The 16,018-nt window shown below is 43.7% G+C and overlaps 1 protein-coding gene across 3 annotated transcripts in view; it reads left to right on the top strand.

Moving 5' to 3' along the window:
* PCYT1B (phosphate cytidylyltransferase 1B, choline) overlaps positions 1-16,018 on the top strand; it is a 49,425-nt gene that overhangs the window by 13,702 nt on the left and 19,705 nt on the right. For 2 of the 3 annotated variants that reach the window (XM_054051452.1, XM_054051469.1), the window contains exons 1-2: positions 323-489; positions 15,075-15,174. In XM_054051452.1, coding sequence (XP_053907427.1) covers positions 370-489; positions 15,075-15,174 — 220 coding nt within the window. In that variant the 5' untranslated portion in view covers positions 323-369. Of the gene's footprint in view, positions 1-322; positions 490-15,074; positions 15,175-16,018 lie in introns of those variants that run through there. The other variant, XM_054051461.1, reaches the window with a different exon arrangement.

Genomic DNA, 16,018 nt, shown 5'->3' with positions numbered 1-16,018 from the left:
GAACGGGTGCAAACTGGAGAGGGGCAGACTTAGACAAGACATAAGTCGCTTTAAGCGGGGCCCCGCGCGAGACCCGCCGTGGCGCGGCAGCGCGGCAGCCAATCAGGAAGCCGCATGCAAATGAGCTCTGCGTCGTCGTCTTCGTCGCCCTCCGCGCGGTGGGGCGGTGGCAGGACCGCGGCACGGCGGCCGCCCGGTTGCCATGGTGACACGCGGGTGCCGTGCCCGCGGGCGGCTCGCGGGGAGACCCCCCTCGGGGCGGGTGCGCGCGTGACGACAGCACTACCCCCCCCTCCTCCCCGCCCCCCCCCCCAAGGCGCGCCGGGCGAGGAGGGGGGACACACTGGGACACGTGCGTGCGGGGCGGCCATGCCAGTGCTCGCGCGCGGTGCTGAGTCAGAAACCGGCATCCCCGACCCGCCCCGCGCCCGGGAGCGGCGCTCCGAGGCCATGGAGGAGCTGGAGCACACCTGCCCCCAGCCGCGCCTGGTGAGTCCGGCCGGGGGTGGGGGGGAGCGGGGAGCTCGGAGCTGCATCCCGAGCATCTTCCCGCGAGGACCCGAGCTCGGCACTGCATCTCGAGCATCCTCCGGGAGGACCCGAGCTCGGCACTGCATCCCGAGCATCCTCCGGGAGGACCCGAGCTCGTCGCTGCATCCCGAGCATCCCCCGGGCGGGGCGGGGGCCCGCGTGTGCAGACGGTGCCTTTGTGCAGCGCCAGGCAGCGGCGGGGGGAGCAGCAGGGGCTGCCGGGGGGGCTGAGCCCCTCATCCCCGCCCGGGCTGCGCGGGGAGTGCAGCGGCAGGAGTGCTGCTCCGTCCTTCGAAAGCCAAAGGCAATAAAAACCTGGAGAAAAGGAGGCTGAGGGGAGACCTTATCACTGCGCACAACGACCTGGAAGGAGGTTGTAGCGAGGTGGGTGCTGGTCTCTTCACCCAAGTCATGGGGGACAGGGCAAGAGGGAATGGCCTAAAGTTGCTCCACGGGAGTTTTAGATTGGACATCAGGAAGAATTTTTCACCGTAAGGGTTCTCAGGCACTGTCAGAGTTGAGTCACCGTCCCTGGAGGTGTTTAAAACATGGGTAGATTAAGTGCTCAGGGATATGGTTTAGCAGTGGCCAGGTACAGTTGGACTCAATGATCTCAAAGATCTTTTCCAACCTAGGGATTCTAGGATTCTATGACCTGAAAGAAGGTTGTAGTGAGGTGGGTGTTGATCTCTTCTGCCAAGTGACAGGTGATAGGATGAAAGGGAATGGCCTCAAGTTGCACCAGAGGAGGTTCAGATTGGACAGGACAAGGGGAAATGGCCTCAAGATGTGCCAGGGGAGATTTAGGCTAGATATTAGGAGGAATTTCTTTACTGAAAGTGTTGTTGAGCATTGGAAGAGGCTGCCCAGGGAGGTGGTTGAGTCACCATCCCTGGAGGTGTTTAAAAGACGAGGAGATGTCATGCTTGGCAACATGGTCTGGTGGCGGACTTAGCAGGGCTGGATCAATGGTTGGACCCGATGATCTTTTAAGTCTTTTCCAACCTAAACCATTCTGTGTGTGCGTGTGATTATGAAAAAATTCTTCACCCGAAGGGTTCTCAGACACTGGTACAGGCTGCCCAGGGAGGTGGTTGAGTCATCGTCCCTGGAGTTTAAAATATGAGTAGATGAGGTACTCAGGGATATGGTTTGGTAGTGGATGGGTTAGGTTGGACTTGATGGTCTCAAAGGTCTTTTCCAGCCTAGCGATTCTGTGACAGGATTCTGCTGACGGATAAGGGCGCATTTGAGAATGGGGGCTGCCGCGTTCCTAACAGCCTCCCTGGAGTGCAAAGCCAGAGTCACCCCTGGGAATGGGAAGCATGTGACTCGCTGAAGCTGTGTTATGGTAAGGAAAGCTGCATGACTTCCAAGGGTGAGCGCGGAGAGCGTCGGCTGGAGCAGTGCCCGGGGACCAGCCCCGCAGCTGTTCCAGTCCCGCTGGGAATGGGCAACCCTTCAGAGCCTGGGGAGGAGTGTCCTGCGCCAATCTGGATGCGTAAGGAAGTGGGTCTTGGGAGAGCTGCATTTTGCAGCAGGAAGGGAGGATGAGGGAAAGCCAGAAGAGTGATAGTGAAAATAAACTCCTTGGATGGCCTTTGGTTAAGGGTGGAGGAAGGCTCCTTCAGCTGGCTGCAGCAAAAGAGGTGCAACCAGGAGGGCAAGGGAGGGGGTTCTCCCCCTCTGCTCCGCTCTGGTGGGACCCCACCTGGAGTACTGTGTCCAGCTCCGGTGTCCTCAGCACAGAAAGGACATAGAGCTGTTGGAGCAAGTGCAAAGGAGGCTGTGAAGATGATCAGAGGTCTGGAGCACATACCCCATGAAGACAGGCTGAGAGAGTTGGGCTCGTTCAGCCTGGAGAAGAGAAGGCTCCAGGGAGACTTTATGGCAGCCTTCCAGTACCTTAAGGGGGCTACAGGAAAGCTGGGGAGGGGCTCTTTATCAGGGAGTGTGGTGACAAGATGAGGGGTCGTGGTTTTAAGCTGAAAGAGGGGAGATTTAGATGAGATAATAGGGAGAAATTTTTTGCTGTGAGGGTAGTGAGGCACTGGCATAGGTTACCCAGAGAAGTTACGAATGTCCCATCCCTGGAGGTGTTCAAGGCCAGGTTCGAGCCGGCTTTGAGCAACCTGACCCAGTGGGATGTGTCCCTGCCTGTGGCAGGAGGGTTGGAACTAGATGACCTTTAAGGTCCCTTCCAGCCAAACCCATTCTATAATCCTATTATTCAGATTGTATAGGCAGCTTTACAAGGCTGCTGCACTCCAGGAGCTAAGGTTTTGACAGCTGCCCTTTTATCATGTGCTAATTTAAATAATAATAATAGTAATCATCATCCTTGCTTTTTATTTAAACCTTTTAGCATTCCCATCAGGAATGATCACTCCCTTCCCTAAACATGGTGCGCACCATTGGCAAGGTGGCAGAAAAATAATAATAACAATAGCTGTATGCACGCACAAAAATGCTGAGACAGCATCAAGGCACGAAAGTGCACAGTTGGTGCAACAGTTTAGTACTGGAAATTAGATCATTTAACACCAGAATTCAGTCACAGTGCTAGTTAAAATGTATTTAAACATCAAACTTCAGTAATTAAATTCAATGCTATAGTTAAGACATCGTCCTGATAGGACAATAAATAGCAACAGTTGTTGAAGCTGACCTAATTAATGTTTTCTACTTGCTAATGTTATAATTGGAATCAACTTTAAAGAAGACTTGTAGTGTGTTATGGAAGGCTTTGGGCGCTGTTTTAACAGGGAAAGTTAGCTCAGGTGTTGTTACTGCAGTGTGTTTGTACAGGCTGTCTAAGATTTTTCTGTCAAATACTCAGGTATCAGAACCCGTTTGAATATATTACTCCATGTAGTGTGACATTTTAAAAGATTTTCAAGAAAGAAGTGACAATATGATGCCAGTATTTAGAGTATCACATATTCCAGTATAATTTCTGTGGAAATTAAGGTGACAGCTAGAGCAAACGAATAAAACATTAATTCATTATGATGTTGTAGATCTTCCTGAGTACCAGTAAATTAATAATGGACAGTGGAAACATTTTGAATAAAGATTTATGGAAAAATATGTCCTTATAAAGTGATATTTTGTCAGGCAGTAGATCTATATTATCTTCAGGCAAAAAAAACCATAATTGCTTGTTGAAGTATAGTGCGATACACCGTACCTGATTAGGGCATAACGAGTGATGGAGGCAAGCATAATTGAGTTGTGTCTTAAGTGAGAAGAATTTTAGGCTCTGATTTTAGGCTATGGAGTCTGCTACCTTGGCAGAAGTGTCACAGTAGGACTAAAGAAGACCCTTGTATTCTTCAGAAAGCAGGAAAACAAGGGACAATAAAGGCAATCCTCAGGGAATTTTCAGTGTACTGAAACCTAATGTCTTCCAGTGCCTGGTACTGTTGTGGTATAAATTGCCATTATTTTTTTCCCAAGACACGCTTTGGGTTTCTTAATCAACTACAGCATTAACGAGCAATTCATGGTTCAGTCAATTCCCCATGTCCATCTCTTGCTTAATCTTTGCCTTCTCTATGTTCTCAGCCTCGACTTACCTGAATGCCAGAAAAATCTCTCTCCGAGTGACACAGGTACCTTAGTCTCAATGCACGACGGAGAAACAAATAAGAGTCACAGGCTTTACCCACAGTAGTGATTTTAGCAGTTTGGTAGTCATAACCCACACCCCCAATTACTGTTTCTCCAATCCAATGTATTGTTTTGCATTTATCCATTTCTTGTCTAGACCAGACCACTTTCTAGTCTACCACCACCCCACTTTCTAGTCTACCACCACCCCATCCATTTCTTAAAGTGAGCATTGCTTCTCCAATTCAAACCCTGGGATTCCTATGGTTTGATCATGGGGATCTCAGTCTGGGAATCCCAGTATTAGGTTTGGCCTGTCTGCGTCTGTACTAAACGGCTCATAAGTGAGACAAGCTCTTAGTTTAAATGGATGGCATAGGAGGAAGTACCAAGGAATAGGTACAAAGCTTTGTGGAACTATTAGCTTGTGTTTTTTATAATTGATTTATGTTACTTGTGATAAGGAGTTTTACTTTGGTCCTTCAAGACTTTGGTCCCACATGTGGGTAGCTCCTTGAAGGATCGGTGTGCACCTCAAGAATTACCAAACCTCAACCTGAAAGAAACAAGCAGGCATTTTCACGCACTTTGTTCATGAAGACAGTTCCAGATAGTGTTTTTCATAAAAGGAAATAATGGCAATTCATAAGGACAGTGCTGCAGATAAAGCAAAACCAAATATACGTTGAAACTTACTTGAGAACAAACTGCAAAGCCTGCTTCTTGGTCTCATCTTTCCCTTGAACACGCTGAGAGCTTCTTTTCCTTCTGTTTCACATCTCTCATCCAACACAGGCCTCAATGAGAACATCTGAGGAAGTACTGTTGGCACCTGGGCACCGACGTCTTATTTTCAAAACTGGCTGAACCCCGTAGGGTTAGATCAGCTAAGGGAATAAAGAGCGATGAAACCTACGTTTCCATTGCAATACCTACCTCGTCATGCTTTGAGTCTAATGTGAGATTGAGCTCGAATCAGGAATACCTGCTCTTCTGCAATGCACAGGGAAAGTCAAGCACAGCTTAAGGAAAATTAAGAAATTAGATAAGCAGAAAACAGCCTGAATTAGCCAAAGTGAACTGCAGGGAAGGAGAGGGAGTAGACAGGTAGGTGGGTGATTTGGCCTGTGCTTGTGGGAATGGTGGTGGGTACAAGGCCACACAGGAATTAAGCAGCAGTTTTCATTAATTTAAAGTAGAGTGAGTCTATCTTCAAAATTATGTAAAGCAGCAGATAAGTGCTCTTTTGCTGTGTGTGCTCTGTCCTTGGCAATGTGATCCCAGGAATACCGGGCTGTTCCTGAGATCATGGTTACATGACATCTGTGCTACCATCATATGCCTGTTCTCAGGCAACTCAGGCTGTGGCCAGGTCCCATTTGCCTGTGCAGGAAGAGGCATTGGGGCCCTGTGTGGAAAGTACCCAGCTAGTTTCTTCTGTTTAGCGTCACCATTGCAAGGGCAGACTCGCGGGAGACTTAGGACTATCCATATGGCAGATAAATATGTTCTGCCAAGGCACATCAGGGCCATTGGAGGTTCACCCTGGCAATCTCAGTCTCTGCTCCTAAGGCTGAATTACTTCTACTGCCTTGTCTTGAGATACTGAGGCTACAGAATTCTACAGTTCAATAGGAATTAGGCATCAAATATTTTGGGTCCACTGAATCTACAATACTTCAGAGAAGGAGGCTCAGGTAGAGTTGAAGATCACATATTTTAAACTATCTGCTGCTTTGACTGGTTTTTTTTTAATTTATTGATTTTTTTTTTTAGAAGAAATGAGAGTACATTAATTCATTTTTTCAAATTATTCAACATTTGGAAAACACTTATTTTATTGAGGGGTAGAGGAGAATGTTTCAGTACTTTCACTCGCTGGAGCTGTGTATTAGTTTAAGGAGGCACTAGACTCCTTTAGACAATTTAACTGTTGCTCCTGTTAAGTCAGGAAATGTTAAGCACAAAGTTTGAAATAATTGCAAGAAGAGTGTGCATGTTTTGGATTCCTGTATTTTCATCCTTGGTTGTCTTATTTCCTTTGTATTTGCAAACAGTGTTTTGAGAGGGTCTGATGCAACCTCTAGAATTATTTCAGATATTTTATTTCCGTGCACTTCCATAGATCTTTATGTTTTTCTTTCCTGTGTCACTGAAAGATATATGCAGTTTTAATTAGAGGAGTTAATGATGACTTTAGGGAGCTTTAGTGTGGTTAAAAAGCATCCTGTGCATCTGTTTCTCTCTCATGTGATGTTATGACTTAAGGGGGTCTGCCATCTGTTTGCTTTAAAGTGAAACTAAGCATAAATATATATGTAAGCAGCTTTATATTTGAGGAACTCCAATTTGACCAAATATCTTTTTGGTCCTTTACAAGTTTGGTTTCTGCTCTGGATTAATTTTAGTTTTCATTAGTTTTAGCTACTACATGCAAGGACAATCCCATTAAAAAAATGCCAGGAGTAGCTGGTGCTTGGGGACATGTAGCAATCTTTGCCACACTTAGAAAAAAAATGCCTGTAGACACCAAAAATCTGCTGTTATTTCCCTTTACTACATCATGGACATACAACCGGCATATGTTCCAAAAGGCTACAGTGTCTGCAGAAACATATTGAAATATGTATTCACCAGATACATAGAACTACAGATTTTTTTTTTAAGGATTCACAAATGATACATAGCACAGGAAACAAACATTACATTCCATGTATTGTATTCATTGCTTGCAAATGCATGTAGGCAATACTACTTTAGAAGCAGCTTTTATTAGAAGAATATTACCAATTTCTTCCCCAGTGCTGTGGTCATTACTGTGAAGGTTGTATAATATCTTTTAAAAAAGTGGTAAAAAATCATTGCAAATAGATTCTCTCTGCTCCCTCCTCAAAACCATATACAATGCTATAATGTAACATCTATAAAATGCAAAAAGAAACCCAACACATACATGGATATGGCACAGAAGAAATAGAGAATTAGGAGCCAAATACTATCCACACGGACACGTTGTGTATTACCAGACATCTAGGACTGTGCAGAGATACTCAGTGCAGCCAAACTGTCTATCACAATATGTGCTTATACCTTTGTTTCCACATAGTGTGTTTTCCTTTCTTACACATAGAGAGGCAGATGTGCTCCCTGTGGGAAAGCAGTTCTTCCCAGGGTGCTTCTGCCTGCCAGCTGGGGAACTGCATGAAGTACATGCCTCCTGTGCGGGAGGGAAAAAAATGGGGTTTCTTTTGCTTTGACATAGCTGAGTAATGGTTTATACAAACTACTGTCCTATGTCTGACATGAAATAATTGGTAGACATTAAATGTTTTTATGTAGAAGCATAAGCAGAGATTGAGTACTGGGCCAAATTCACCCAATATCTTAGCTATAACTCAGCTGATTTCAGTAGATTAACCGTTGCCTATGTTAAAGCCGAAGTTAGGTCCCTTTAGGCACACATCAGGTGTGTCCAGTAATGTACAAGTGGAAAGAAATGAGTATGAGAAAAAAATACAAATTGACATTATCTCCAATTTCTGGATTGATCAATAACACACAGAGTGGTGTTAGAGCAGTGGTTACACATTTCTGGTCTATTGACCGTGGCCAATGCTCAGCACCACTCATAGGCCAGCAAGCACCTTCCATTCAGCTTTTAATTGCATATGCACTACGGGCAGTTTGCACTTTGATTCTGTAGTTGTGTTGCAATTCCCTCACTCTGTGATAGCATCTGCAAGCTGTGGCTTGGTGACCGCTGCCCTCTTGAAGGATCTACATACTTTATTCTGAAATACTGCTTATCCCTCCTCGGTGCCATGCAATCTGACTGCTTGTCTAAGTCTGGACATCAGGACAGGAAGACATCTAGGCTCAAAGGCTGCACGTCACTTTAGCTGCAGGTTGTTCTTTCAATGCATCCTACCTGGGTCACCTGTATGCAGTGCTGCCACCAGCTGTGCCAGGGAAGCAGGCTCAGGTGGGTGAGCTGCTGAGGGTCACATTTCTTTTCCTGCTAGAGTTTACAGAGACTGGGGCGTTTCCTCTCCAGTTCTTTCACTGGAGCTCTGCTTGACTTGGGGCCTATCCTCTTGGATGGATTTTATTTTCTAAAAAACGTGTTCCAGTTCAGTCAAAAGTCATGGCTGTCATGCAAGAATTTTGTCATGGAATTCTTTGGCCTTTTGCAAATACTAGACTGATTATATAATAGTTGTTCTAGTTTCATAATCTATGAATCTGTTCATATATACATCATTGTGCTGCTTGAGAAGGCAGTGGAAGCTGCTTTTCTTCTATTACATCTTCAGTTTGTAAATGCATTTTGCAATTAATTGTTACTGACTTAATACTAATGACAAGCAAAGTATATTTGATTGAAGGTAAATCCCAGAAGAAGCAACTGAGAATACAGCAATTTGGAATGCTTACAAACAGATTATTTTTTTAAGTTATACTTATTAAATTAGTTTGCCCTATTTTTAGTTTACATCTGAGTCAGCAGAACTGTGGGAGAACGGGCTAGATTTTCTTTTGATATGTGCATTAGTATCAGAGCTGTTTGTGAAAAGTTTATGTGGAGGTATCCACCAATACATTCAGTTAAAACTCAATTGCTCATAAATTTACCTGTTTGGATCAAGGTTATTAAAGATAATATATGAGACAACATGATTTTCATTTCTCGCAATATTCACTTACTGAACCTATAAGAGAAGACCTTGGTAGTCCTTAAACACAGTCTTAACCACTTGGAAAGGGTATTCATACTTCAGAAACTCAGCGTGTTTTTTTAGTTCCTTCTCAAGAGTTTTGATAGTGTTTTTCTCTTAAATGTTCCTTAAAACCGATGTAGTTTTTTTCCTGATCTGTAATTATTGTTTGCCAACATCAGGAGCCAGTTCCCAAAATAATCTTTCCCCATATGAGTAGATCTTGCCCACATGAGTAGTTCCAGTGAGTTATGTTTTAAATACTGCTTCTGAGATAAAAGGAGTTTACAGCATCAGACCTCCCAAGAATTTGCCTGCCGGTTTAGTTGTTTTATAAGCACAGGCCCAGCCTGCTCTACCAAGTTTTGCCTTGGTAGCTGTACGGGTTCAAAATCTGAAATTTTCTTAGACCTTTGGTGATGGCAACATCTTAGGTGACCACACAACTATTCGCTTTACGAAGGGAACAGCATTTTTGTCTTTGTCATGTGGTGAAGGAGGTAATGTAGCTGCACACCTTAAAAAAATAAATAAAAAAGAGTAGTTCCTTCAAATGTTTCATGCAATTACCCTGCAGGCAGAATTAAATAGCAGATGCACTATGGCATAGATGAGTCTATGTTTGCCCATTTTCCGAAATATTCTGTCACCCTTGCTGTTGTGTAAAAAGACAAACAAAAAAAACCTAGAAAAAAAACAATAGCACAGCTAATTATTTCTTATTATAGGCTGTAATCAAAAGAGAGGGTATGGAGGTGCTTGAGCTTCTGACATATTATTTCAATACTGTGATTCCTGTTCTTCTACAAATTACTGACTGATTTCCTTTTAATCTATTTGAAACATAAGCCAGGACTGTTTATCTGCTGACTAGCAGATAAGTTAAATGGTTACAGTAGCCTAAGATAGTATTAAGAGTGATAATAAAAAGGCAGCACCAATATACACCTGAAAATAAGCTGCTTCTAGCTGTCACTTGGTGTTTCTTCATAAAGTATCCTAGCTACAGAACCAGCTCAGAGCTGCCCACCACGCTGCACTCTCTTCTTTAGGCTACTATCTCAGTGATTATAGTTGTAGGTTACAAAGATGTTAGTGGGTGTAAATGGAGCTGTGAGGCATTTGGTAGGAAGACCCCCTTTACCTACCTTCCATCTTTTAATTTCCTAAAGTTTATTGAATGCCATTCAAGTGATTTTGCAAATTGTGAGAATGCAAGTAAGATACTGTTTAAAGTTGTCGTAGAATGAGTCGCTTCTGATATGCTAGGGTTATTGAATATGTTGGTTTTGCACACGTTCATTTTTAGGAAGTGAATTTAATTATAACTGAAAGCAGCGTCTTCATTAGCAGGAAATACCACTCTCATTGCAAGAGTTTTTAACATCTGCTGAAGTAAATATCACTAATTAGTCCTAATATTACAATGACTCTCAATTTGTGACATGTAATGGGCTTTTTCTAGCCCATATATTAATAATACAGTAATGATGTGGCGTTTGGACTGCTTAAATGAAGGTAAGGTCTTCCTGCTGACACCAGAAGTAAGGTGATCACGTCATAAAAGATAACTGCTAAGTGTGAGCACCATGTGAATAATTTTCTATTCCTGTCTATTAAAACTCTAGAAACTGGAAGAGTTATCAGTTTGAACACTGTATAAACCTTCTTGCAGTTAACAGGGAAGGGCAACAAAAATAATCAAAGTTGTGGACCAGCTTCCATACAAGGAACAAATAAATGAGGTAAAGCTTTTCAGCCTGGAAACATGACTGAGGGGAGAAAAAAGAGAGGCAGGGAATAGGCGACTATGGATGAATTTACTGAAGTTTCCAGTACAAGAATGTCAAATAAGACGAGGAGGCAAGTGCTGAACAAACGAAATGAGATAATTCATCATTGAACTCACATTATAGCTACAGGGCGTCCTGCTACACGGTGATGCAGATCTTGGAGGCTTACCTTGGTCAAAAGATGAGGCTAATTTGACTGGCTTGACTTATCACCAAATATAAATGCCTGAAAAATAAGGAAGGCACAGATGAAAGGAAAGATCTGTCAAAGAAAGACAGAAGTACGTTTGTACAAAGTCTTGTCTAACTGGCTATTGGCAAAACTATAGCAAACTTCTAAAAGTACTTTAATGGATTAAAGTGAAAACATTGCTATGTAAATTATTTGCTCTCTTCTCCCAATTCTAGTTAGTACTGACAAGAAACTGGAAAGAATACAAGTCATTATATGCAAACTGAAAGAGGTTTGATAAGTTATTTGGGTTTTTTATTAATTTCTTGAAGTATTTTCTTATGCTGTAATTTACAAACCAAATGGTCTCATCTTATTTCACTCATAAGATGCTTATGTTAAGCTTAGCAACATTTTTCCTAGGCCAGATAAAGCTAAATAATATTGGATACTCGTTGGGAAGCTATTGCTGTATTTCACTTGACCTGTAAGCACACGGTATTTTTACATTTCTCTATATGCCTTTGATAGAATATTGCAGATTTTGATCTATTATATTGAATGTATTTTCATGTCCAGTGACTGAAAGGTCACAGATTAACGGGAATATTGACAAGTCTGGTTCTAAGCCCTTAGCTGTAAAGTAAGCATTAATGATAAGCATTAACAAAAGCTAGACTGATGGGAAGCTAATAGAGGTGTTTCTCCATTGAGCAGAGACCGAAAGAAAAATCTTTGTGTTGCAATGGCGTTTAGATGGATAAAGAAAGCACCACAGTGTCTGCCTAGGGGGAAAAAAGGTATCTTGCTGCAAACCAGGCCTGTTTTCTTCAAATAATCTCCAAGGAAACAGCCTCTGCCAAGCTAGGATCTGATTACCAGTTGCAGGCCTCAGACCATAGCCATTATTGTTTTAACATTTCTGCCTTCCTTTTCATCCCGGCAGGAACCAGGCTGTATGGTCTGCCATGTAACTTGACCTTGCTTGGAGATAAAAAGACAGGTTAGCACACAACTATCACAAAGCCAGAAGCAAAAAGACAGTATTTAGAAAATAGAGGAAGGAGCTGGCACGGTGTGATTATGTGTAATGTTCTGTGCTGTGCGGCGTGGGCAGCCCGATGAGCAGTGCCCATCCACAAAACACAGACAGAAACTTGGACTTGGTCATGATTTCTCCATTTTTAACCTTGTCTTTGCAGAGAAGCTGTGATTTTCTGTGATTTAAGTGTGTTAACTTTACTAATATATTAACATTACCTCAGATTATTTCTTCCAACATTGGAGATCAAGAAAAAGAACAAAAGAAAAATGGAAGGAGAAAAAAAAAACGGAGACCTACATAAAATTCTCATGCATTTGGTAGACAGAAGAAATAGTAAATCAGCAGGTGTTAGATATGAATTTAGAGCTCATATTAAGACTTTGCTGCTGTTTACTGCTGTCTTTTGAGCTTTCCGTGCAACAAGCCAGTGAGCCCAGAGTTCAATAGGAATTAGGCATGACATGTCTTAAAGTATCTCAAGTATTCCCAAAAGTATTGAAGGAGCTGGCGGATGTCCTTTCCAAACCCCTATCCACCATCTTCCAGAGGTCCTGGCTGACTGGGGAAGTTCCACTAGACTGGAGGCTGGCTGATGTTGTGCCCATATATAAGAAGGGTTGCAGAGAGGATCCGGGGAACTACAGGCCTGTCAGTCTCACCTCAGTGCCAGGGAAAGTCATGGAACAGGTAATCTTGAGTGCTATCATGAAGCACATGCAAGAGAACCGGGTGATCAGGCCCAGTCAGCATGGGTTTACAAAAGGCAGATCTTGCCAAACTAACCTGATCACCTTCTATGACAAAATCACTCGACTGCTGGATGGGGGAAAGGCTGTGGATGTAGTCTTCTTGGACTTCAGTAAAGCCTTCGACACAGTTTCTCACAGCATTCTGCTTCAGAAACTGTCAGCCTCTGGCCTGGACAGGCGCACACTCTCCTGGGTTGAAAACTGGTTGGATGGCCGGGCCCAGAGAGTGGTGGTCAATGGAGTTAACTCCAGCTGGAGGCCAGTCACAAGTGGAGTTCCTCAGGGCTCAGTACTGGGTCCAGCCCTGTTCAATGTCTTTATCAATGACCTGGATGAAGGCATTGAGTGCACCCTCAGCAAGTTTGCAGATGACACTAAGCTGGGAGGAAGTGTCGATCTGCTGGAGGGTAGGGAGGCTCTGCAAAGGGATCTGAACAGGCTGGACTGCTGGGCCGAGACCAATGGGATGAGGTATAACAAGGCCAAATGCCGGGTCCTGCACTTGGGGCACAACAACCCTATGCAGTGCTACAGACTGGGGGAAGAATGGCTGGAGAGCTGCACGGAAGAGAAGGACCTGGGGGTGCTGGTTGACAGCCGACTGAATATGAGCCAGCAGTGTGCCCAGGTGGCCAAGAAGGCCAATGGCATCTTGGCTTGTATCAGAAATGGGGACACCAGCAGGTCCAGGGAGGTGATTCTTCCTCTGTACTCAGCACTGGTGAGACCGCACCTTGAATACTGTGTTCAGTTCTGGACCCCTCACCACAAGAAGGATGTTGAGGCTCTGGAGCGTGTCCAGAGAAGAGCAACAAAGCTGGTGAGGGGGCTGGAGAACAAGTCTTACAAGGAGCGGCTGAGAGAGCTGCGGTTGTTTAGCCTGGAGGAGTGGAGGCTGAGGGGAGACCTTATTACTCTCTACAACTACCTGAAAGGAGGTTGTGGAGAGGAGGGAGCTGGCCTCTTCTCCCAAGTGACAGAGGACAGGACAAGAGGGAATGGCCTGAAGCTCCGTCAGGGGAGGTTCAGGTTGGATATCAGAAAAAAATTCTTCACAGTAAGAGTCATTGGGTACTGGAACAGGCTGCCCAGGGAGGTGGTCGAGTCACCTTCCCTGGAGGTGTTTAAGGAATGGGTGGATGAAGTGCTTAAGGACATGGTTTAGGGAGTGTTAGGAATGGTTGGACTCGATGATCCAATGGGTCCTTTCCAACCTTGTGATTCTGTGATCTCAAGGATGCTAAAAAACATAAAGGCTCAGTGATTAAGCATTCAGCATCCAGAAGCTGAAAAGAGCATAAAGAGGAAGAGAGATTCTGCTGCAACCAACCATAGGTGCTCAAACTGATAGGACAACTGTGTATCACACAAATGGTCAGTCAAAACCAAACCAAGCCACAGCTTCAAGGCCATGATGTCCTAGCTAAATCATGGGGAGACAAAGTAAGTTGAGTGATATATTTCAGCTTGTCTCAGCTACCACCTCATCTCACAGAAACAAAGCAGCCCCAAACTCAGTTCACGGTAGTCTGCTGTTTAAATGATTTCATAAAGATATCAAGCCAAGAACAGTATAAACGTGTTTTTTTCCTATCAGACCATATGGCAGATAATACATATATATATCTGAGATTCTGATCGCTGATAACTTCCTACATAGGCGTTGGGAGAAAAATGTCATTTCTGTAATCACGTCTCCTCACAGGTAATGCTATGTCATTCTTCACACATCCTCACTCTCTCTCTTATTTCTTTAGGTTAGAGGCGCTTCAGAGCAAGTACCTTCGTGGTGCTCTGATTACAGTTAGAGCATTTTAGTGCTATTACAGTATGTGGCAGACAAGAGAAAGGAGTTGCAGCTCAGTTAGCTCTAGTTAAGTGGGACTTCTGGTTGTAGCCTTGGTTTTATTTTGAATGGCTCCTCAGATGTGTACAAGGTTCTGATTTAAAATGCAACAAAATAACCTACAGTCCCAGTCATCTTTTTTGGTGTCTTGTCAGTGAGAGGATATGGGGCTTGTAAGGAGGTGGCCCATTTACAGCATACTAAATTCCAGTTAGTTTTCCCAGCGATTATTTACATAGCAGAAGACATTTTGCATCTTAGGCATTTGGACATTGGGACCAAACCAAGGATGAAGGTACTTGACCCATCAAACTTGACTTTGATTTCAGCAAATGGAAAAATTATGTACCTGTACCAACTTCAGAAAGCCTGAGCTTCTCAACACAGACATAGAGTTAAGTTGCGTGGCATGTTTGGAAAGCTTTATTTCTCTTATCATTTTATCTTTCATGAATTGTATATCCTCACAGGTGACCAAAAAGCAAAAATCCCCAGGGCACAAACCAGCATTAAGCCTGGTTTCAGCATCCTGTCACAGTTAAATGGTTCTTTTTTAACTGCTTCATGGAAGAAACAAATTGACTTCCTTTGTGGCTTTTTCCCCTTTTCAGACTCTGACGGCACCCGCTCCATTTGCAGATGAAAGAAGCTGTCAGTGCCAAGCTCCCCATGAAAAGCTAACCATTGCACAAGCCCGCCTGGGAACACCAGGTATGTATAGAGCACAACATCAGTAGAACCAGAGGTGCTCCCAAAACTCAGCCTCTCCCTGGCGAATATCTGTCCATGTTCACTTTCACTTTCTGCATGGAAGCAGAAAGGCCAGCTTGGTATCTGGTGCTGTCAGGTAATAGGGAAGAAACCAATGACTAGAGCATCATTATGCTCCACTAGAGAAAGAACAAGAGAAAACATTTCAACTTGAAGTTTGATGTTTTCTTGGGTATCTTCATGTTGGTTAGAAGGAAGGCTTGCCAGCCCACTCCAGCCAGCCTGAAAATTGTGTTGTGTACGGGCTACCTCTGGGATTCTCTTTCCGTACTACCTCTGTATGATGAAAACCTTTTCTTTCACTGATGTTCTTGTTGATCGCTTCAGACCCTAAGTGGCTTTCAAGGCCATTTGCCCTTTGCAAAGAAACCAGACAGAAAGCAAAAGTTGTAGGGGTGATAGCAGGAAGATGATGAGAAAAAGAAATGATAGGCTCATTATAGAGAAGAGCTTGGGGGGAGTATGAAAAGAGGGAAGTGAAAGGTCTATGTGGAAGAGGTAAGCAATACATTTTTACAGTGGAAAGCTGTGGGAAAAACAAAGTTGTGGACCAGACAGTAGGAGAAGGAAGATGGTAGGAAAAAAATTTTAAAAATCCATAAGACAAGAACTGACTAGAAAGGCAGAGAGAAAAGAACAAGACATATGGTGGAACTCCAAATGAGGCAGGAAGATGACATTTTTGCTAAATTAGAGTACAAGGATGATGTATCATAATAAATAGGCTAGGTCTGAGAGAAAACAGCAGAAAGTACAGAGAAGAACAAGTAATGAGCAGGATAAA

Source organism: Cuculus canorus, chromosome 1 (genome assembly GCF_017976375.1).
Source record: "Cuculus canorus isolate bCucCan1 chromosome 1, bCucCan1.pri, whole genome shotgun sequence".
Taxonomy (NCBI): Eukaryota; Metazoa; Chordata; class Aves; order Cuculiformes; family Cuculidae; genus Cuculus; species Cuculus canorus.
Note: the sequence above shows the minus strand (reverse complement) of the source record. Positions and strands in the feature narration are given on the sequence as shown.